A 23,366-nucleotide genomic window follows, 5' to 3' on the forward strand; every position below is an offset into this window, starting at 1 on the left:
GGGACATAAGGCAGCCAGCCACTCCACCGTCGACAAACCTGAGTGAACGTGTGAGAGTGGGGGGGTGACAGCATCCAAACATGCCATTTCACCACAACACTCTATGCCTGTGAAACCCTCCAGACCTGCCCCTGTACCTAAGAAAACTATTCACAAAAGGCTTGACTAAACAAATATGTTTTCAGCCTAGACTTAAACACTGAGACTGTGTCTGAGTATTTGACAATACTTCTCTCCCACTTGTCAAAACCTCCACTCTATCTTCCCTTCCTCCATAGTTTCCTGTACCCTATCAACCCTTCCATACCCTGACTCCTTTTCCTCCCTACCATTGGAGTTAACCACAGACACTTTCCTCTCCTCACTTTCCTCATCCATGGACGTCCTCTGACCTCTATCTTCTAAACCCAAGAAGATTTCCTGCCCTGTTCCTTGGCTATCGGATGTGTTACGCAGCAATCGGAGAGAATTAAGAACGGCAGAATTAAAGTGGAAGAAATCACAACTCGACACAGATCTTGCATCTTACCATGCTCTCCTGTCCAAATTCTCATCTGAAGTGACTTCTGCTAAGACTGCCTTCTACAAGGAAAAGCTGGAAACTTCTGCACAAGATCCTTGCAAGTGCCACAAAATATTTTCTTCACTACTCAACCCACCGGCTCCTCCTGCTCCATCCTCCCTGACTGATGAAGACTTTGCCACCTTTTATGATGAGAAGATTGAAAAAATTCTGCCAGACCTTCACTTATACCCCAGCTCCTACACTACACACATAGTCATCTTGTCCTGCAATCCTACCACCTGCTCATTGGATCCAATCCCTTCCACAATGCTCCAGACCATCTCTCAAGACCTCCTCCCCTTCATCACTACTATCATCAATGGCTCCATAACATCTGGTCATGTACCAATTGCATTCAAGAGAGCAAGGGTTATTCTCATCCTGAAGAAACCCACTCTGGATCCCTCTGACATCAGCAACTACCAACTGGTATCACTTCTCTCTTTTCTTTCTAAAATTCTCGAACGAACTGTCTACAATCAACTGTCTCTCTATCTCTCACAGAACAACCTCCAAGATCCTAACCGGTCTGGCTTCAAAGCGGCAGTCCACAGAGACTGCACTTTTAGCCATCACTGAGAGGCTACATGCTGCTTGATCAGCCAAACTGTCATCAGTCCTCATCCTCCTTGACCTTTCAGTAGCGTTTGACACAGGGAACCACAAGACTCTCTTGTACACCCTCATGAATGTCTAGGAATTTGTGGTGAAGCATGGCAATGGTTTGCTTCCTACCTGGAAGGTCGGTCATATCAGGTGACATGGAGGGGATCCACATCTGCTCCCTGCAGACTCTCCACTGGTGTCCCACAAGGCTCAGTACTTGGTCCTCTTCTGTTCTCCCTCTACATTACTCTATATCACATGGATTTTCATACCACTGCTATGCAGATGACAATCAACTCATCCCCTCCTTCCCTCCCTCAGACACTCATGTTTCTGCTCAGATCTCAGCATGTCTGGCAGACATCTCATCATGGATGACAGCTCATCAGCTGAAACTTAATCCCACCAAAACTGACCTGCTGTTCATCCCAGGTGATTCATCCCCGTGTCAGGATCTTGCAATCTCCCTGGACAACTCTGTGATCTCACCTTCGGTTACTGCATGCAACCTCGCGCACAATAAATAAGGTTAGAGGGGATGCAGCTTTCCAAAAAAAAGAGAAAACAAAATTTTCATTCTTATGGTATGAAGGTACTTAATAAAAAATCAGCCAAGACTCTTGAAGATAAAATAAACAAATCCTGTGTTATAGCACAAAGAGTAGTGTGATGAAAGTGGCCCTTAATGCTTTGTGCTTTTAATGAGTGGGTTAATAAATTTGCATGTAGAGCATCTTGAGCTATTTACCAGATAATTTATTTCACTCCTAATAGACATACCTTTGATGTTTTTGTCCTGTTTGTAGGAGCTTAAAGGAGATTCCCTAAAAATGAATCTCAGGATCTTTGAGGAGGATTCCTAAATATAATTTCAGCTACTGTATGAGTACAATGATAAGTGAGCATCAAGGATTGTTTATTGATACACAGTAAATCTGTTTTATATAAATGGTATTACAGGCCCTGGTATCATCTAATGACTTTTTTTTTTCCAGAAAACCCACAGTTGTTTTATTTGTAGAGCTGGGAAACTGAAGAAATGAATAGCTGAACCCAAGGTCTGCATAGGGAGTGCAATTTTTGAGTGCCCATACTAACACGTCTTATCTGAGAGTAAACTTAGAGTGAAAGCTTAAGCAGTATAGTGTTGACTTCTGATAATCTTAAGAAAATGTCACTCACAGTGCAATAAATTTTGAAAATAAAAAATGTTCAATTTTTCTTAATCCATCTATTTTAGATTTTAATAGTATAAACATTTGATGTTCATTAAAAAAGTAGAAGGTTGTCAGGTACTATTCTTTGAACTGTTCAAGGTACATAATGTGAAGCATAAAAAAGGTAAAGACTGAACAACATGTTAAACAGAAACAGGGATTTTACAGGTTATGATGATGCAGGTCAATATCTGTCACACAGCGCACAGGTTTGGATACAAATGCAGGTCAGCATTTATTGAATACACCAAACCAGGGCAGACAAACCAAACGGGCAGATCAGTAATAAGAAACAACAAGTCAGAAAGACATCAAATGGGCAAAAATAGGCTGAGCAAAGAATCAATGAACAAACAAACCAACCAAATCCAAAACCAGGAAATTTAGGAACACGAGAGAAAGAATTATTAAAATCACTGACAAATGGAGAAGTGAGACATTGCAATGATTGTGATTGTATGGAGGTCTGGCCTATTTATGAGAGTGTCTGTGATTTTGAACAAGTAAGTTGATCAAAAGACAGGTGACTGCAAGCAGGGATATGGCTCATATGACAGGTCATGTGATTGGCAAGACCAAATCATGGCGAAAATGGGGAAAAAAGACTGAAGGAATTTTGAAAAATATATAATTTTTCAGGGATGCAGTGAATAGTGGGCTCAGATTACTGTCTATGTGGGTTTCCTCTCACCTCCCAAAAGCATGCCAGTACATGGACTGGCTATGCTAAATTGCCCTAGATGAGAATGTTTGTGTGAGTGGTGGCCTGGAATGGACTTGTGTCCCATTCAGGGTGTGTCCCCACCTTGTGCCCAGTGTTCCTGAGATGGGCTCCAGATCCACTATGACTCTTACCAGGATAAAGCACTCAGTAAAATGTTATGAAAGAATGAAAGAATTCATTAAATATTTTTTATTATTTAAGGTGCCACTGTAACTTCAATGCCAAAAGTTAAAAATAAGTAACATATATATTGAACTTATTTATAGGCTACTTGAGTTTTTGGCCAGGGATAATGGTTTCTACCAGGGGGATAAATGTTAACTTCAGCCGTTGAGCTGTAAGAATAAAACAGCCTTCAATTCACATCTGCCTCATGTTACCTCTGGGATGGGGTGACTGGAATGTGAGTACAATTTACAGCACCAATCACACTTGAGAATCCTACAAGTTCATAACAATCTCTGAAAAGTGACTGTTAATACATTATTGATAGCTAATTAAATCTAGGTTAGGCTACTTGTTATTCTGTATTAGCTTTATGACCAGAGCAGATATTTATGGAAATGACCATGATTCTCAGTATCACGAATGACATATAAATATAATCGCACTATCTGGTTTCACCCAGATGAGGATGGGTTCCCTTTCGAGTCTGGTTCCTCTCAAGGGTTCTTCCTCATATTGTCTCAGGTAGTTTTTCCTTGCCACCGTCGCCTCTGGCTTGCTCATAAGGGATAAATTCATAAATTTTAAATGTATATCCTGAATTTATAGATTTCTATAAAGCTGCTTTGTGACAATGTCCATTGTTAAAAGCGCTATACAAATAAAATTGAACTGAATTGAATTGAAATATGTACCAAACACAAACAAATAGAACTCAATACCAATGGTGTCAACAGGGATACCACCACTACCAACAGGTCTAGCCCTTCTTATTACTAATTTGTATGCCTCAAATACCATTAAAATGTACTTCAAACAGGATGGAAACCCTTGAAGAAAAACTATTTGACCTTGCTGTGACCTTGTCCATGTTTGAATGAATTCCAAAATCTAATCAGTTCATCTGCTTATTACACATAAATCCTATGAAAATTCAACCACCCGTGCTTGAGATATTATGCTAACAAGAATCTTGGACCCATGGATGGATGGATGAACTGATGCACAGACAATCTAGTGGTGAAGGCATAAAATTGCAGAGCCGTGAGAACATAGCAGCAAGTGGCATGTTCAGTATAATGCTCTAGAACCTGACAAAGATATGATACTGCCTCTGCAAAAACTCTATATCTCTGTCATAAAAAACAACGAAAAGCCAAAGGATTTTGGTGATCCTTAAATACAATTGCAATGTCATGTTTTTACAAATAATGCTTATTAATCCAATGATTTTTTTTAAGTAATGGCATAACCATTGCAAAAACTTTAGTGTGACAGAGAATAAGTACTTTACTTTTCTGACAGGTGGTTGGTCCCAAACCTTTTTACTGTTCTTAATTCTCAGGCTCTTTAAATGCTATTAGCATCAAATGTGATAATGTGTGCAAATGTGTCTATTATGAAACAAATTTACTACAGTAATAAGGTATTAAGAAAAGATACTTTTGACAAACTTACTGATAATTTTATGATACTAAGGCATAATTTTAATAAACTTTCTCATTGTTAAGGAATAGTAAATGGTGGAAATAGGCTTTAATTTGTATTTAAGCATGCAATCACTAGATCCAAATTGACTTTCAGGTGTAGTAAATTAATGTCACTTTATGACATTTGCACTGACATGGACATGGACTATATTTTGCACCAATTCTTCATTGAGGCAAACATGCAAAATGGACAATACATGCTATTTTTCCTATTTTGAAAGACATAGTCTACCATAGACCCTGCTATTAAATCAACTTGCATAATTTTGTGGGTGATTTTTGTTTGCAAATAATTTTAAAAACAAAAACCTTGTAAACCATGGCCTAAAAGTAATCCACCTAAATTTAGGCATGTGACTTTTGCCTAATTTAATAGCCATAAGAGTTATTGAATGTATATTTGGTTAACCACTAGAGGGGGACATTGCCTTTAATGTGGGACAATCAAGTATCCACTGCAATTAAACATTCCTCCTGCCGGTAGTGGCACCAGTGTTTATGGTTGGCATGTAATATAAAGAAATAACAGGGTGTCTGCAGGCATCCATCCATCCATGCATGAGACCCTTGAGCAAGGCACCAAACCCCCAACTGCTCCCCGGGCGCTGCAGCAAAAAAAGGCTGCCCACTGCTCCGGGTGTGTGTTCACGGTGTGTGTGTGCTCACTACTGTGTGTGTGCACTTGGATGGGTTAAATGCAGAGCACAAATTCCTAGTATGGGTCACCATACTTGACCACAAGTCACTTCACTTCACTTCACTTCATAAAGGTCTTCTTATACTTGGCCCTTTTCACTAAAGGCACTTTATACCATCTACCAGAGGGAAGTTACTGGAAAGAACTATACAGGGGATGAGGAGAGTCTCCCACAATAACAGAGGCTTTCCTTTTTAATGCCACAGTAAAGAGATCAGTGAATCTAGCCATGGGGGTCACAGTCCAGTGACATCTGTGCCGGTCCCAAGCCCGGATAAATAGAGAGGGCTGCGTCAGGAAGGGCATCTGGCATAAAACATTGCCAAATTTAAACATGCGAATCGTCAGTACTCTGAATTCCATACCGGATCAGTCGAGGACCGGGTTAACAACGACCGGTGGAAATTGGGCTACTGTTGGTCGAAGAAGTAGAGGAGGGAGGAGAGTGCATAGACAGGGAGAGAAGAGGAAAGGTAAGAGTGTAGGACTCAGAATAAGAACTCCGAATGTTGGTACTATGACAGGGAAAGGTAGAGAGCTGGCTGATATGATGGAGAGAAGGAAGATGGATGTACTGTGTGTACAAGAGACCAGGTGGAAGGGTAGCAAGGCTCGTAGTATAGGAGCAGGATTCAAGCTGTTTTATTATGGTGTGGATAATAAGAGAAATGGGGTAGGTGTGGTCTTGAAGGAGCAGTTTGGGAGGAATGTTCTGGAGGTGAAGACAGGGTGATGAGTCTGGAGTTAGAGATTGAAGGGGTGATGTTGAATATTGTTAGTGGTTATGCCCCACAGGTAGGTTGTGAGTTAGAGGAGAAAGAGAGATTCTGGAGTGAATTAGATGAGGTGATAGAGAGTATTCCCATGGGTGAGAGAGTGGTGATAGGAGCAGATTTTAATGGACATGTTGGTGAGGGGAACACAGGTGATGAGGAGGTGATGGGCAAGTTTGGAGTTAAGGAAAGGAACCTTGAAGGACAGATGGTAGTGGACTTTGCTAAGAGGATGGACATGGCTGTGGTTAACACTTATTTTCAGAAGAGGGAGGGGCATAGAGTGACTTACAAGAGTGGAGGTAGGAGCACACAGGTAGACTACATCCTATGTAGAAGAGGCAATCTGAAAGAGATTAGTGACTGTAAAGTGGTAGTGGGAGAGAGTGTAGCCAGACAGCATAGGATGGTGGTGTGTAGGATGACTTTGATGGTCTGTAAGAAGAAAAGGTCAAAGATAGAGATAGAGAAGAAAACCAAGTAGTGGAAGCTGAAAAAGGAGGAATGTTGTGAGGACTTCAACAGAAGTTAAGGCAGGCTCTGGGTGGTCAGGTAATGCTGCCAGATGACTGGGAAACTACAGCAGAAGTGATCAGGGTGACAGGAAGAAAGGTGCTGGGTGTGTCATCTGGAAGGAGGAAAGAAGATAAGGAGACTTGGTGGTGGAATGAGGGAGTTCAGGATAGTATCCAGAGGAAGACGTTAGCCAAGAAGAAGTGGGACATGGACAGGACTGAAGAGAATAGACAGGAATACAAGGAGCTACAGCGCAGAGTGAAGAGGGAGGTGTCTAAGGCCAAGCAGGAGGCATATGACGAGTTGTACACTAGCTTAGACACTAGAGAAGGACAGAAGGACTTATACAGGTTAGCTAGGCAGAGGGATCGAGATGGGAAGGATGTGCAGCAAGTTAGAGTTATTAAGGATAGAGATGGAAGGGTGCTCACAAGTGAAGAGAGTGTACAGAGGAGATGGAAGGCGTACTTTGAAGAGCTGATGAATGAGGAAAATGAGAGGGAAAAAAGGAACAGAAAGTAGATAAGATTAGAAAGGATGAAGTCAGGAAGGCTTTGAAAAGGATGAAAAGTGGTAAGGCAGTTGGTCCTGACGACATCCCGGTGGAGGTCTGGAAGTGTCTAGGAGAGGCAGCAGTGGAATTTTTAACTAGTTTGTTTAACAGGGTTTTAGAGAGTGAGAAGATCCCTGAGGAATGGAGAAGTAGTGTATTAGTGCCGATATTTAAGAATAAGGGTGACGTGCAGAGTAGTAGCAACTATAATACAATGAAGCTATGGGAAAGAGTAGTGGAAGCTAGGTTAAGGAAGGTAGTGGAATTTTGTGAGCAGCAGTATGGCTTCATGCCCAGAAAGAACACAACAGATGCAATTTTTTGCTCTGAGAATTTTGATGGAGAAGTATAGGGATGGTCAGAGGGAGTTGCACTGTGTGTTTGTAGACTTGGAGAAGGTGTATGACAGGGTGCCAAGAGAAGAGCTGTGGTACTGTATGAAGAATTCAGGAGTAGCAGAGAAGTATGTCAGAGTGGTGCAGGACATGTATGAGAGGAGCAGGACAGTGGTGAGGTGTGCTGTAGGTCAGACAGAGGAATTCCTGCATCAGGGATCAGCTCTGAGCCCCTTCCTGTTTGCTATAATGATGGAACAGTTGTCAGAGGAGGTCAGACAGGAGTCTCCTTACACAATGATGTTTGCGGATGACATTGTGATCTGTAGTGAGAGCAGGGAGCAGGTGGAGGAAAACCTGGAGAGGTGGAGGTTTGCGCTGGAGAGAAGAGGAATGAAAGTCAGTTGTAGTAAGACTGCGTACATGTGTGTGAATGAAAGGGAAGGAAGTGGAACAGTAAGATTACAGGGTGAAGAGGTGAAGAAGGTTCAGGAGTTTAAGTACTTGGGGTCAACAGTCCAGAGTAATGGAGAGTGTGGGAAAGAGGTAAAGAAGCGAGTGCAGGCAGGATGGAATGGGTGGAGAAAGGTGTCGGGAGTTCTGTGTGATAGAAAAATATCAGCGAGACTCAAGGGGAAGATGTACAAGACAGTGGTGAGACCGGCTATGCTGTATGGTTTAGAGACAGTGTCACTTAGGAAGAGACAGGAGTCAGAGCTAGAGGTAGCAGAGCTGAAGATGTTGAGGTTCTCTTTGGGAGTGACAAGGTTGGACAGGATTAGGAATGAGTACATCAGGGGGACAGCTCATGTTGGACGTTTGGGGGACAAAGTTAGGGAGGCCGGATTAAGATGGTTTGGACATGTTCAGAGGAGGGAGCGTGAGTATATTGGTAGGAGAATGTTGGACATGGAGCTGCCAGGCAGGAGGCAAAGAGGAAGGCCAAAGAGGAGGTATATGGAGGTAATAAATGAGGATATGAAGCTAGTGGGTGCAAGTGTTGAGGATGCAGAATATAGGGATAGGTGGAGAGTGATGATTTGCTGTGGCGACCCCTGAAGGGAAAAGCCGAAAGAAGAAGTAGTAAAGAGATCAGTGAGAGGTGTTTGTCTCTCACCAATTATTTTACTCGCCACATTTATAATCCTTAAAAGTTTTTTTTTGCTTTTAACAGAAAGAGAGTTAAACCAGGATACAATATTAAAAGTAGGAACAGATTCGATAAGTGATTTATACACAACCATCAAAATGTCCTTTTCAATGTTAAAACTCCTCAGTTTTCTCAATAAGCCTAAGCGTTGATAAGCCTTTTTATAAACATTGTCTGAATGCTTATCAAATGAAAATTGGGAGTCAATCTCTGAATATTTAAAAGATCCCACCTGTTCAACTTCCTCTCCATTAACTAACAAAAGTTCACAAAGTGCTCTTACATTATTAGCCCCACAACACATTTCTTTAGTTTTACTAATATCTCCTCTGTCCAAACTGTGATAAAATTAACAAAATTGATTTAAGTATCTAATGACTGAATATCCTTTACACATCCCACCAGTGCCATATCATCTGCATATTTTATAAGCGTCAATTTATCATTATCACAGGTCATTTCGTTTGTATAAATAGAAAATAGAATTGGTGATAAAACACACCTCTGTGGAAGGCCAGTGTTTAAAACCACATTCTCTGACTTTTTGCCATTTACCAATACATGCTGTGGACGGTCCCGTAAGAAACTGTTAATCTATAAGATAAGGGCTTATTGCACCTGCAACTCCTCCAGCTGCCTCAAAAGAATATTTATGTTCACAAAAGCGGAAGAAAAATCCATAAATAAAATCCTAACACAACAATCTGCCACATCCAAGTATATATATATATATATGTTGTCTTATCCCTTCTGATTGGAAATGTCTGCACTACCTCTATATTTGACAACATTGCTTTAAATACATCACTGATTCCATTGTTGTATCTGTACAAGGGGAGAATGTCACCATTCTTAAAACACAAATTATCTCTGCTCTTAGTGTTGGCATTGAACCACAAATAAAACGAATTTAAGTCCCTGCTGCTGATGACAGCTATGAATGTTCTTCCAGGGCACTGGCAGAAGGCAAAGTAGGCCTATCTGTGTAAACTGGAGAGCAGAAGTGAGCAATAGAAAACTGACTAGATTTAGTATAGCTTCTCTGCCTCCTTCTCTGCATATGCAATTCATCTGCTTTGATCGTATAGAGTTTAAATGTGTTACGGCACAGCATGCAGTGGGCTTCAGAGTCATTCGTAGATACTGGTCTCTGAAAGCATGAATATTTACTGTTCTCCAGGCACATTCACTTAAATTTGTATTTACCAATGACGACAGAGTCTGCACACACTAACATTATCGCAGCTGCACATCTCTGCATCGTGTGAGCAACTGACACAGAATAATGTTTGTGCAACATGATGTCAGGTGTTATTTTTTTACTTTTTAAACACAAATGACACAAAACAAAAGTTAATAAAAAGACACTTTTCTGAAGCATAAACCCACAGGCAGGCTGAATAATGTATAGAAGCAGCTTTACTGAATGTTAGCCTGTAACTTTACTGTAGCAGGGCATGCTCTTGCATCTGTTAACATTCAAATTTTTTGAACATATCTGCCAAAAATATACAAGTGAAAATCTCAGTGGGTTGACCTCCATGTGATCCCACCTAAAACCACAGCTGTAGCATCCAGGCTAATTAGTGCCTCAAAGTATCACTTATTAAAAATATGTACACATTTTTGGAACCTTCAGCTAATATTCTTAACATACTATAAAATGAGGCTTACCTGTTGTTTTCACACCCCTTGATGCAGACTTATTAGTTGCATTTTTGGCATCCTTTTCCTCTGTAGAAGCATTTTTTGACTCTTTGACTGCACTTGTTTTTGAGAGATCATTTGTTCTACCTGGTAAAGATGGGTTCATTTTGTTAACATTCATTCTCTTTTTTTGCTTCTCCCGCGTTTCTTTTCTAGACTCTTTCAGTTGATTGTCTTTCTCAGCCTCTGGATCCACCATGCAGACATCAGGAAAGGGTGGTACTGGAGCAAAGTCCCTTGATGAGTCAGGAGGACTGTCTGGATAATGAGAAGTGGGTGTCCTGTCTGTTGGTAGAGTTTCTGAGTCATCATCTGAATCAATATTTGCCTCTGCAGTTATAGATGGACACTCTTCAGTTCCAGGAGGAATATCAGAATCTGTTTGTGAGGGAACAGATTCACTGATAGAGGTTGGAGGTGTTTCTTCACACTGCTTGCTCTTTTGCTTTCCTCCACTTGGCGGTGGTTCTCCACTATATTGGAATGGCTTTTCCTCTTGCAGAGGATTGTCCTCATTCAAGTACTCAAGAGGGTTGGGATTTACAAAAGATGGGGAAATCTCTGTCTTTGGATGTCTGTATTCACAGGAGGCAACCAAACATAAATCTACATTTGATATTGACTGTGGAGAGAGGCTTTTTTTGAAGGAGTCTTGATCTTTAGAGCCACTGGTGCTGCAGTCTGCAGACTGCAGTCTTGCTTCTTTAACATGTGAGAAAGAGTTAGACTCAACCAGATTAAAGGATACAGGAAGACAGGATGAATTGGACTCAGAAGGAAAAGGAATACATCCTCCTCTGAATGTAATTACATTGGTCTTCTCTAGATCAAAAGAACAAGATAATACTGTAGAGGATAAAGGGTAAACAGTCTTTGGTAGGGAACCAGTCTCATTGTGTTTGGTGTTCTCTGCCTTAAAAATACTATACTCATTGCAAAGTAAGGTGGGACTTATTTTACATTTATTCAGCCCATATGAATTGCTGGTACCAACCAGAACTAGAGAAGAGTCAGAGGACACGAAAGAGTCAGGTGATTGGTTGTGTGGAGATATTTTTATGACAGATTCGGCATTAGGGGACATTTCCCTAGGCCCGATTTGGGAGGGTGTTGCAACAGATGGTGTAGACTGGGATGGTGTAAATGGTGAAGCAGAGGCAGTTTGAGAGGTCTCAAACTCTTTTAAAAGCACAGGTTTCTTACCAGCTCCTCCTGATTTGAGATCCGAACCATCTGAAGGGCTGTAGTCAACCTCTGTTGGGCCATTTTCAGTGACTGCATGCTGTGCTCCTCCTGTTGTTGAATGCTCTGGAGATTGCTTACTGAAGTCCAGTGCAAAAGAATAATTTGGGGATTCTTGTCCAAACTCTAATGACTTTGTGGAATGTTCAGGGGAATTTGTATCCTGCTGAGGAATCTTGGGTTTACCTGTAGCCATTTTGGGTGAAACATCTGGAGAGATTGACATAGGTCGGGGGCTTTCTTCTTTAGTTGGAGAGACATCAGTTTCTACCATTGTTGTTGGAGTCTGCACAACGGAAACAGACAGAGAGTCATCTACCTCTGTGGAGTGTGGAGAACCCACCTCAGCATGTAATGATGGGGAGACATCATCTGTTGTGGGCTCTGGTAAAGAGCTTGTTGCAAGTGATGCCGTTGATGCTGATGCAATATGAGAGAATGTATCCTCAGCAACAACTTCATCATCAGGAGTATCTGACTTTTCTGATGTGGTTCCCTCAGATATAGACATTTTACTCTCCTCCTTGAATGGAGTAAAATTAATTGCATCAGAGAAAGATTCTGTTCTAGTTTGTGGTAGTAAAGAACTAATAAAAGTATCGACACTTACTGAATTTTTGTTATGACATTTAATCTGACCAACAGGTCGATCATCAAACGGTGACTTTCCTTCATTCATTGATGTACTTCCACAAGCAGCTGGACTACACTCAGGGATTGAAACCCTTCCTGTTAGTGATATGGGGAAATCTTGATCTGTGGGACTAGCATCTCTGATAGTATTCTCTTTGTCACTTGTTACTTCAACAATAATGGGGCTTCGGTTGTTAGTGACTTGTTCAGGTGATATATCTTCAGTCATCTCTTCAACTGGGGATTGATAGTAAGGTGTATGCCCTGGGGACTGTGGAGATGAAGTTCCCTCTAGTGTTTTATCTTCTGGACTATGTGAAGAATCCATAATTCCTGATGACAGTGTAAGTATAGTGGCAGGCTTGACTGGTGATGATATGTCTTTATTAATGTCATCAATTCTGAAATTTTGGATTTCGGAAGGTGACTGTTCAAGGGGCAAGGTAGCAGTTGCAGAAATCAGACTCCCTGGGTCAAGGAAAAATTCACCACTATGTTTACTGTAGAATGCCTTATAAGATTTATCCTCTTCCAGTGAAGATGGTGGTGAAATTGTAGAGGCAGATGCATGATAATGATGACACTCTGTGTCATCACTCTTTGAATTATCTAACTCAGGAGCATCTTTGAAGGGTGAGTATTTTTTTTTATCACAGCCCCCTGAAATACCATACTTTTCAGAGTCTTCAGGGGGATACTCTGTTTCATCATTTGCTGTCTCATCACTCATAACATCTCTCGGAGTTAACATTTCATCCATCGGAGTTGGTATACTAGAGATCTCAATTGTAGACTGTGTATGTCCAGATGTAGTGTATTCTTCTGGAGGCTCATCTTGATTATCGTCATCTGAGGCCATCTCACTCTCTGAACCTCCTGGCAGAGTTTCATCATGAATAGAAACTGCTGGTGAAACAGAACCAGAAGGCTGTATGGGACTGTGCACTACTAGATTCTGCATTTCACTTTCTTTGTCATGTTTTTTGTATTCTGTTTCCCAAGTTTCTCTTTTATAATACTCCATTAATATTTCTTCTGCTTTAAACTGAGTATTCATATGTCGTTCCTGTTCGTCTACATTTTCTGTATGTCTCTTTTCTTCATAATCTCCTACATCAGATGATTCTTCAAGACCTGTGCCATCATCTTCAAATTTTTCACTATGGATTTGTTGAATATTTGTTTTTTTCTTAGGTTCTACCTCCACATATTCTTCATCAGCTTCTACAGTTGTAATACTCTCATCAAGAGATTCTGCTAATTCCTTGCAAATGATTTCTACGTGCTGAATTATTAATCCTTGTTCAGAACTCTCAGTTTTGCTCTGAGATAGACTTTCATCATATTTACCTATGTTTTCTGCTTTAAGAGTTTCAAAGTCTTTAGTCAGGTCTTCTGGAGAGGACATTATGGATCTTTCAGCCTTCATAGCCTGTTTATTTATGGTGCTGGCAACAGAGGCTGTCTTCACAGAAACAGTTGCAAAAGCAGCAATTGCCATGGGTTTTTCAGCATTTTTTTTAGAAGACTTGCTCATACTTTTTTGTTTAGATTTTGCAGGGCTGCTTGGTGCTTGTATTGGTGCCTTCAGTTTTGGGGCAGACTTTTTCACATCACTTATGTGAGAATTATTGTCTAAGTTTGCAGGTTTCTTGGAGTCTGTTTTAACATCTTTATCATCCTTCGAAAGTTCTTTCTTTTCTGCTTTTCTGCTCTCCTTCAAGGGGGAACCTTTCCTAATCTCCTTTTTTTTGCCTTGTTTCCTAACTTCCTCTTTCTTTAATTTCTCATTTGTGGCCTTTTCATCCCTTTGGGCTATGAAATTGTGACTTTTTCTTTTCTCAGTGCTTTCCTCCTTTTTATCAGCCTCATTCTTTTTCACTACTACTGTCTTCTTGTTTGTTTTGGGGATAATTTTTGGTTTTATACTGGCTTTCTTTTTTTCTGGAGAGTCAATTAATGATGTTTGTTCAGTTTTTGTTTCTTTTTCCATAATTTTTGCATGTTTGGCAAGAGTTTTTATTTTCTTCTCTGTTTTCAGTGATGCCTCCAGAGTTCCATCAGAATAATTTTTTGCCTTTTCTGAAACATCATCTTTGGATGACTTCTCGATGCCTTTGATTGGTGATGCTTTTGACAGTGATTTTACACTGCCCTTGCTCTCTATTTTAAGCTTCATTTTTGCTTGCTTGAGTGCTGGTGCCATGTTTGATGACAGCTCCTTTTCTGTGACAATGGGATACTTGAGGAAATCCAAGTGTTTTAATTTCTCTAGGCCTTCAAGTATGCTATACTGTGTGGCATTGCCTGGAAACAGAACACGTACTATTTTCTCAGATTGATTTGAAGGATGCCATACAATCAGTGAAGAGATTGAGGACAAATATGAGATTGGAAGCTCTGATTCATTTCCATTTGGTAATAGAATGGAAGCCTTGTCCTTCTCAGTGCCAGTCCATTGCTTCATAAAATACTGCAGCTCCTTGCTGTTTTTTCCTGGATTGAGAACATACATTTCCAACTTTCCAACACCCATTTTTTGGAATAGTATAATAGGTTCAATTGTATTCCCTAAATTCCTTTGCAGCGGCTTTGGTTTCAAAGAGAGCTTACTGAGATATTGTAGAGTGAGTGCTGCTTCTTCAATATTTCTTCGTACCCTGTAATTTGGTTCTGGATTCTGAAGAGTCTGAGGCAGGTTTAAGAATACAACACCAAGGTCAGGGGAGATCATGTTCTTCATCCACTCACTATTGGCTGTGGATCCTTGTGACTGCTCCACTTCCAGTTCAGCAGTCTTTCGCCACAGCATGCTGTTGATTCCTGGAAGACTGTCATCTCCAATGTGTGTCAAAAGGATGGAATCTATCCTGTCCAAATGGCGCACCAACTTCCAAAAACATGATTTCCTGTCAGATCCACCGTTTACAAGCATGTTGAAACCATTAACAGCAAAAAGTGCTGAATCACCTCGGCCTCCAGGAAAAATGTAACAGCAGGGCTTAGATAACTTTAGGAACCCACCAGAGCTGGGGGGTTCAAGCATGTCAAAAGGAGATGGAATTTCCACTGATTCTGAGAGGTATTCTGTGAACTCTGAGAGGCCCTCCATTTCTGGAAGTATAATTACAGAGTTTAGATTAATATTAATAAAGTCCTGTAGGCTGTGTTTATCAAGGTTGGAATTTTTCCAGTCCCCATGTTTAGTACAGGAAACAGTTAGTCTTGCTTTGTTGGCTGGATGTATGGTGCTTAAAAGTTCGCCAATCTGAAAAAAGAGAAAACATTTTGGATTCAGCCATAGCTATGAGTTTTTTCATGGAAAAAAATCCTTTACTTCATTTTAGAAGTAATTTGCCTCACCACATGAATGTTTCCATTACTCATTCTCACCTCTTGGTCTGTGAAAATGTCAATGAAGTTGAAAAAAGAGAAGGAACCCGACTGAAGAATTAGCTCGCCTGTATTTTCAAAACATTGTCCAGCCAGAACAAGTAGCTTGTGGTGGGCTGTATCCGATATCAACAAGCGAACCTGGAAACAGATGCAGTTCTTTTTATTTTAGAACAGTGTTTATCATAATTTGTACATGGTTAGATCTCTGAGGCCTACAGATCCACACAACATTATTATTTTTTTCAATAATTAACTTTATTTGTAGAAAATTCATTAGTTTGGGTCCTCCTTCTTTGTTTTATTTTTGGTAAGCCTGTCTCTGTTTTCCATTTCACTGCCATTGATTCTTCTGGGCAGTTAGCAAAGGTCAAACCTACAGTACTTACAAACCTACTTCCTTTCATTCTGGACCAGTAGGGTGGTTTCCTTCAGAACTAGTAGAGGTTTCCCATATGCTCATTTTTTTGCCTGCTAATAGCAAAGAAATGTGCAGCCTATAAAAGTCCCCCACTACATCTACAATAGGTAATATTGACTTATTCCTAATTTCATCACTATTCACTGTGTTACTGAACAAAAATCTATTTGTTCTATCAACAGCTTGTTATAGCAATATGTTGTTTATATGTACTGTAGCTGGAGATTTAGTACTTCCTATTGATGACATTTAGATTGGCAGTCTATCAAACTGGAAGTAAACCATATAGCGTTCAACAAAGGTAAATTGGAGGTAAGTGGTATAGCTTGTAGAACAGTAATTTGCTGTATATAATCAAATCCACTGCAATCTTTTTGTTTATGCCTTTGAATGCAATGTCGGTAAGTATTCATTACACAGAGTAATGATATGCACTCCTTCAGAATAATACTTCGTAATAATACTTCAGAGGTTTTTTTTGTACATACCTTTCCTTCAGCTTTTTTTAAAATCTTGTAGTTGTAGTGTTGATAAAGCACTGTTATTTTCTTGGCTAGTTTAGTTAGCTTCGCTTGTATTACCTTTTTATCCTTTCCTAAAATTTATAATATATGCTTACAACTGTGTATAATGTTTGTTTTAATCCATCAGCAAATTTATAAAATTTCAAGTAAGCACTGCATATAGATTTGTTAGTTTATTAAATCATTCATAATCTGCCATATTGCATTAGTAGCAAGATTTGCAGCGTGCATCATGTTACAATACACAGTATTAAGCAATATATAGCTTAAACAGTACTAATTTGGCCAGGCTGATCTGTGTTACTTGGGTACAAACATAGCTTCCTCTCCAGATAACAATGGTGTCCATCTGAATCGTTTGGCACACTGGTGGTTGTCCGTCGTTAGTAAAAAGCTCACAGAAGTTTAACACGTAGCTGGTCAGTTTGTGAGCTTGTCTAGTGTGTCGCTTTTCCTTTTTGTATAATATGGGAAATAAACCATGAGGACTGCGGTTCATGAGTTCGGGTTTCTTGTTTATTGGTATATTTTCGATGTATCTTCATTTTGAAAATCCTTGTAAAAAATCTTGATAAAACATTATGCTCGTGCTGATAATTTTAACTCACAGCTGACTGATAGCAGTAAGTGAACTCCTGCTAAGTCATTCCAGTTTAGCGACTTAGTGACTGTGCGGTAACGTGTGTTTTCACAGAACTCGTACATAAATACAGGAGCATGACTGCAATATTATACCTTCATAAAGTCAAGTGTGGAAAGTCAAAAACAAGGTATGTGTTTTATCTTTTTACAAACTTTTGACATTTTAGCTCTGTAACTTAATGAATTAAGAGTAGTGCTGGTGATATCAATGTCCAGTTTTCATACCAATTTCAAAGCTATATTTCAAAAACTGAAAGTGTCGCCTTGTGAACATATTATGTCAGGAACACTCATTGCAATCCCTTGAGATAAAGGGAAAAGGTGGAGATGAATTTATGAACACTATAAGTATATTGTAATTACAATGATAGATGTGTGTAACTGTGTGGTTGAGCCACATGTTAAAGGGTTTAAATGACCTTCCCTTATTTAGGTAGTTCAATTCAATTCAATTTTATTTGTATAGCGCTTTTAACAATGGACATTGTTAGTGTATTGCTAATGCTCCAACTGGTTCTCCAACTGGTTCTCAGGTTTTTTTTTTTTACAAGCATTACTGCACACTTTTTGCTAAATGCATAGTTCATTCTAGCTGCAGCTTTGGAACCTGTGTATACTGTAATGCCATATTGTCATGTTAAATGTTCTTTTTCTGTGACTGGCGTATTTATGCTCTACTGCCTGTCTTTATATGCACCCCCCACTGTTTCCCATATCACCTCCCTGCATGCTTCATATTCCTGTTGCACTTTATTTATGTCCTGTCAGCACTGTGTATATCATGCATGTATCTTGCACCTTGAGCCTAGGAGAAACAGTATTTCATATCACTGTGTACTGCACACTGTATATGGCTGTGACAACAATAAAGATCTACTTGAAGGTTTTTTTTACTGTTTTGCACAGTTAGCCTGGCCAGCTTAGTTTCGGTTCTCATACCCAAATTAAAAATTGGAGTGGCATAGTCTACCAAATTCCCCTACCCCATCACACTTACTAATAACTTTTTTCTTGTTTCATATAGTTTTCACTCAGAGTCATTCATTACATCACAAAAAAAATCACTGGAGCTAGATCCATTCTCTGATGCGTTCAGTTTAATGGAATTTGGAATGTTATTGAATTGTGTACATACACAATTAAGGAGAACAGTACACTGTTGTTTAAATTGCCATGTAGCATCAAGAATTTAACTAATATTAAAGAGCTGTATTCAGAGCTGAGTTTCATGCATGTAGTGAGGATTAAATATAAAAATTGTGCCTATCAGATCTAACTAATAACTTAAGCACAGGGAGAACACACAAAGCGAACAGTACACCATTATTTAAGTAGATGTGTAGCAGCAAGGATGTTGCAGTCACATCGTAACTAATGCTGGATTTGAGGCAAAGTTACAATTTCCCGCCTACGACTGGCAAAAGCTCCCGAAAACGCCCCTCTACTTTTAAATTAGTTTATAGCAATATTGACTTTATATCAGTTATTATACAGACAGGCACAAGTACTTGGTTAAATCTATAACATTGACCATAATAATCACTGTTTTGAGAAGGTGATCATCAAAGTTACTTATCAGTAATGTTAGCCACCTAGCTTGCTGCTAAGTGTTAGGTCAACTCAGACAGTGAACTCGATTTCCCAGAATACACTACAGCCTAGAAACATGGCCACCCCGGACTACACTTCCCATAATACACGCACCTTGTCACGTTCAGTCACCAGACTTATAATCATGCAAATGTGTCACTAATTACCACCAGCACTATATATTGGACTCTCTCACACACATTCACTGCAAAGTAAATGCTCAGTTTGTTTAATGCACCTGACTTTACCAAGCCTTCTATTTCTGTAATTGCTGATTTTTTTTTTTTTTACTTTTGCAGGCTTCCTCGTTTTCATATTTTGCCGTAGCTCTTTCTATTCTGTTTGCTGATCGCCTGATCTAAGCCTGTCTTTTGATCTTAATCTTGCCTAACGTTTTTGGATTTGTTTACCTGTCTTTCATTAAAAACGCTTAACTGCAACTGCATCCGTCTCAGCCTTAGCTCACATGACAGTTTAATTCCCCGACAACATAGATGCAGCAGGAGAGCCTCACAGACAACTGATGGGAGAGCAGTGGCAACACTTTGCTGATATAGACACCAAAGTTAAGCTCCTCTCTCAGGCTCTCACCTCCACTGAGGCACTCTGCATGCCAGCCCCGGCAGCCAGCATGCTTATGCCGTGACAGGACAAGTACGTAGGTGACGCATCACAATGAAAGGGGTTCTTACTGCAATGTTCTCAGTATTTTGCCATTGTTGAAGGATTAACTGAGCAGCAGAAGATAGCACACTTCCTGAATCTACTGAGCACTGAAATGGGCCTTGGCAGTATGGGAGCAAGGACGCAAGCAGACCATCTCCTTCCCGTGGATGCAACACCACGATCCCCAGATCTCCTGGATGGATAAGGAAATCACCTGCTAGTCATTTCATTTTCACTGCCACTGTATCCAGGCACCTCAGGTCATCATGGCCTCAACTTCAGTGGAAAGCCCAGAGGACCATGATCGATCCCATGCTCCTCACGAGCACCCACCAGCACCTCATGCTGCATCAGCTGTACATCAAAAGTGAAAAGTGCAAGTTCCACTAGAGCACAATCTCGTTCCTGGGCTACATCATCAGTCCAGACAGTGTCACAATGAACCAGGCCAGGGTGGCAGCCATCACCGACTGGCCAACACCCAAGCGGGTCAAGGGCCTGCAGTGATTCCTCGGCTTTGCCAACTTCTACCGGTGTTTCCTCCAGGATTCAGCCCAATAGCGCATCCCCTAACTTCAGGAAGGGGCCTAAGCACCTGGCATGGAACCCCACAACCAAGAAGGCCCTCAACCAGCTCAAAGCGACATTTACTAAAGGTAGATGCTTCTGAGATGGGGGTGGGAGCTGTCCTGTCCCAATGGTTCAGGGAGAAGCCTAAACTATATCCTGTGGCTTTTTGTTCTCTATGAAGTTATCCCCAGCCAAACAGAATTATGACATCAGGAACCGGGAGATGCTGGCCGTGAAATTAGCCCTTGAAGAGTGGTGCCACTGGCTGGAGGGGCCACTCACCTGTTCATGATATTCACCGACAACAAAAAAACTTGAGTACCTCCAGTCTGTGAAGCGCCTGAACCACCATCAATCCCGGTGTTCCCTCTTCTTTGCTCGGTTCCAGTTCAACCTCTCCTACCAGAAAAAACCAAGGCATATGCTTTGTCACGCATGCACACTGCCGGCCCATGAAATGGCAGTGATGAGCTCCTTCTTCCCCCCTCTTACTTCCTCAACTGGGAATTGGACCAGCCCATCGCACCCCTCAGCAGCAGAATCCCCGTGCATGCCCCCAAACTGTTTGTACCATTTAATCTGCATGCCAAACTTATCACCTGGGCAAACACCTCTGCAGCTATGGGCCACCCAGGCACACAACGCACTTGCCATCTGCTGCGAAAAAAATACTGGTGGCCAAACATGCATGCGGATGTGCACTGTCTCCTCCTGTCCAGCTTGTTTGTTCTTGAAATCGCTGCATCTCATCCCTCTGCCCACAGCCTTTGCCACAGCTGAGCTCCTCTTCAGCCATGTTCTGGTACTTCACGATTCTGGAGGACATTGTGAGTGACTGAGGCCCTCAGTTCACCTCTTGAGTGTGGTCCAGCTTTATGGAAAAACTGGGATAACCATAAGCCGGACCTCAGGGTATCACCCGCAAGCCAGCGGGCAGGTGGAGAGAGTGAACCAGGAGATCGGCCGGTTCCTGCATAAGTTCTGTACGGATAAACAGGAGGATTGGGCCCAGTTCCTGCCATGGCCCAGACAAACAAGGAGAACATGGAATGGCACAGAGAAGAGACCCCCTGCTACCAGCTGGGAGAAAGTCTGGCTCACCACCAGAGACCTTTGACAACGTGGTCAACTACAAGCTGGATCTGCCACGACACTGCCACATACCCAGGCCCCTAGCCACTAACATCCTGTCCGCCATCCCACCAGCTCCTCTTGACATTGAAGATCAACCTGCTTACCTGGTAAAATCAATGCTCAAATCCTGTCGCAGAAACGGCTGGCTAGAGTACCTTATTGAGTGCACATCTTGCTGCAAGTGTCAGCTGGTGAATCCACTAGCCACCAAAAACAAACTATTGCAACCTCCCTCGTATCGAGATCCCTTTCAGAAGATTTGGCATGGATCCCATTGGGCCATTAGACCTGTCATTATGAGGATATCACTTTGTATTAGTTCTTGTGGACTATGCGATGTGATATCCCAAAGCAGTGCCTATGCTAACAATCTCTATGAAGAGCATGGCTGATGCACTCTTTCATAATGTCCTGAGTTGGGATCCCTAAAGAGATCCCGTACATCACCCTCAATCTTATGGGTTAGTGGAGTGCTTTAATAAAATGCTTCCAAATATAATTCATATATTGGATAGCCAAATTTGTGATAGATGGTTGGAACCCCAATTTTTTGCAGTCCAGGAGGTGCCCCAAGCCCCAGGGTGTGTTGGACGTGATTAAAGAAAATTGGGAGGACACTACAAACCCCCCAGGAAAAAATGAAGTTCATTATGTTCTGGATCTCCACACATTGGGACACTTATCACTGGAAAATTTGCTGCAGGCTCAGGAGAGACAACAACAGCTTAACAATAGGCACACCCGCAAGGAGAATTTGCTTCCCATCTCCAACTCAAATTGCTTGCCAACGGCCTTTTGAGGTTTTATGAACTGATAGAGGGAACGCACGGCAGATATACCACCTTAAACAATGAATAGAGGCAGTGGCAGAGAGAAATGATTTGGGACCTGAGTGTCTAAAAACAGCCGATTTCACTCTGATCCTAGGTGGAAACCATTTTATACCATCCCATTATCCATATAAAATCTAAAACAATGTAAACATATAATTCATAGTAACAGGATATAACCATATTGCTTAATTTGTTGTTTTGTTAATGTAGTAAGGACTATTCATAACTACGACTGTAACTATGACAGAGGCAGAGATGGGGTTTGGGACCGGTGTTCCTGGAGAAAACCCCTGAAGCACAGGGAGAAAATGCAAGCTCCACGCACACAGAGCAGATGCAGGAATTGAACCCCCAACCCTGGAGGTGCAAGGCAAACATGCTAACTACTAAGCCACTGTGCCCCCTCAAAGTCTTCTTTGAATCATGGATTGTGATGTGGTCATGTTACTGACTGTTATTTTAGAGTTTTTCTTCAGCTCTCACAATGTTTGTCATCAACTGCTATTGTTTTCCTTGCCTGACCAGTTCGGTGAATGGTTGTTAGGACACCAGTGGTTTTTCATTTTCAGGAGATTCCAAAGTGTTGTACTGGCTATGCCCCGTGCTTGTGCAATGGCTCTGATTGATTTTCCCTCTTTTCTCAGCATCAAAATGGCTTGCTTGTCTCCCAAAGACCGCTCTTTGTGTTGGTTTATCCTTTCTAACAACAAATGCAGTCTTCACAGTTGAAACCCAGGGCTCAAACCAAGAGTAGACATTAAGAGCTATTAATTGTTTAAATTATCAATCTAACAGGGCACACCTGGGCAAAAAGAAACACCTATCAGTCACATGTTCCAATATTTTTGACCACTAGAAAAATGGATGGATTCAAACAAAAGGTGCCATGTTCTAAGTTGTTTAACACATCTAGATGTAATTAGATGGAAACGAAAAATGAAATTCTGATCTATTGTCTCATATTCATCTTTTGATCTCAAACCTAAATGTTTTCAGCGTATAGCAAAAAGAAACAGTACTTTTGGAGGGGACTATATATACATCACCCTTGTCTATCTGGCAGAAGAGGATTAGACATCTCAGTTATTTATAATGATATGCTAGGTCTCCCCTGTCATTTTCACTAATTATTATTTACAGACCCCCAGGGCTGTATTATTTTGCAGATTTCATCTCAAACCTGCTTGTTTCTGTAGACAAAGCATTAATTGTTGAAGACT

General features: G+C 41.0%; 1 protein-coding gene across 4 annotated transcripts in view; it reads right to left on the reverse strand.

The window, feature by feature from the left end:
- map1b (microtubule-associated protein 1B) overlaps positions 1–23,366 on the reverse strand; it is an 83,885-nt gene that overhangs the window by 18,377 nt on the left and 42,142 nt on the right. For 3 of the 4 annotated variants that reach the window (XM_034300586.2, XM_034300588.2, XM_034300587.2), the window contains exons 4-5: positions 15,767–15,907; positions 10,466–15,641 (exon numbers count right to left, since the gene is read on the reverse strand). In XM_034300586.2, coding sequence (XP_034156477.2) covers positions 10,466–15,641; positions 15,767–15,907 — 5,317 coding nt within the window. The remainder of the gene's footprint in view (positions 1–10,465; positions 15,642–15,766; positions 15,908–23,366) is intronic. The other variant, XM_026921649.3, reaches the window with a different exon arrangement.

The sequence above is a fragment of the Pangasianodon hypophthalmus genome, chromosome 27 (assembly GCF_027358585.1).
Source record: "Pangasianodon hypophthalmus isolate fPanHyp1 chromosome 27, fPanHyp1.pri, whole genome shotgun sequence".
NCBI lineage: Eukaryota > Metazoa > Chordata > Actinopteri > Siluriformes > Pangasiidae > Pangasianodon > Pangasianodon hypophthalmus.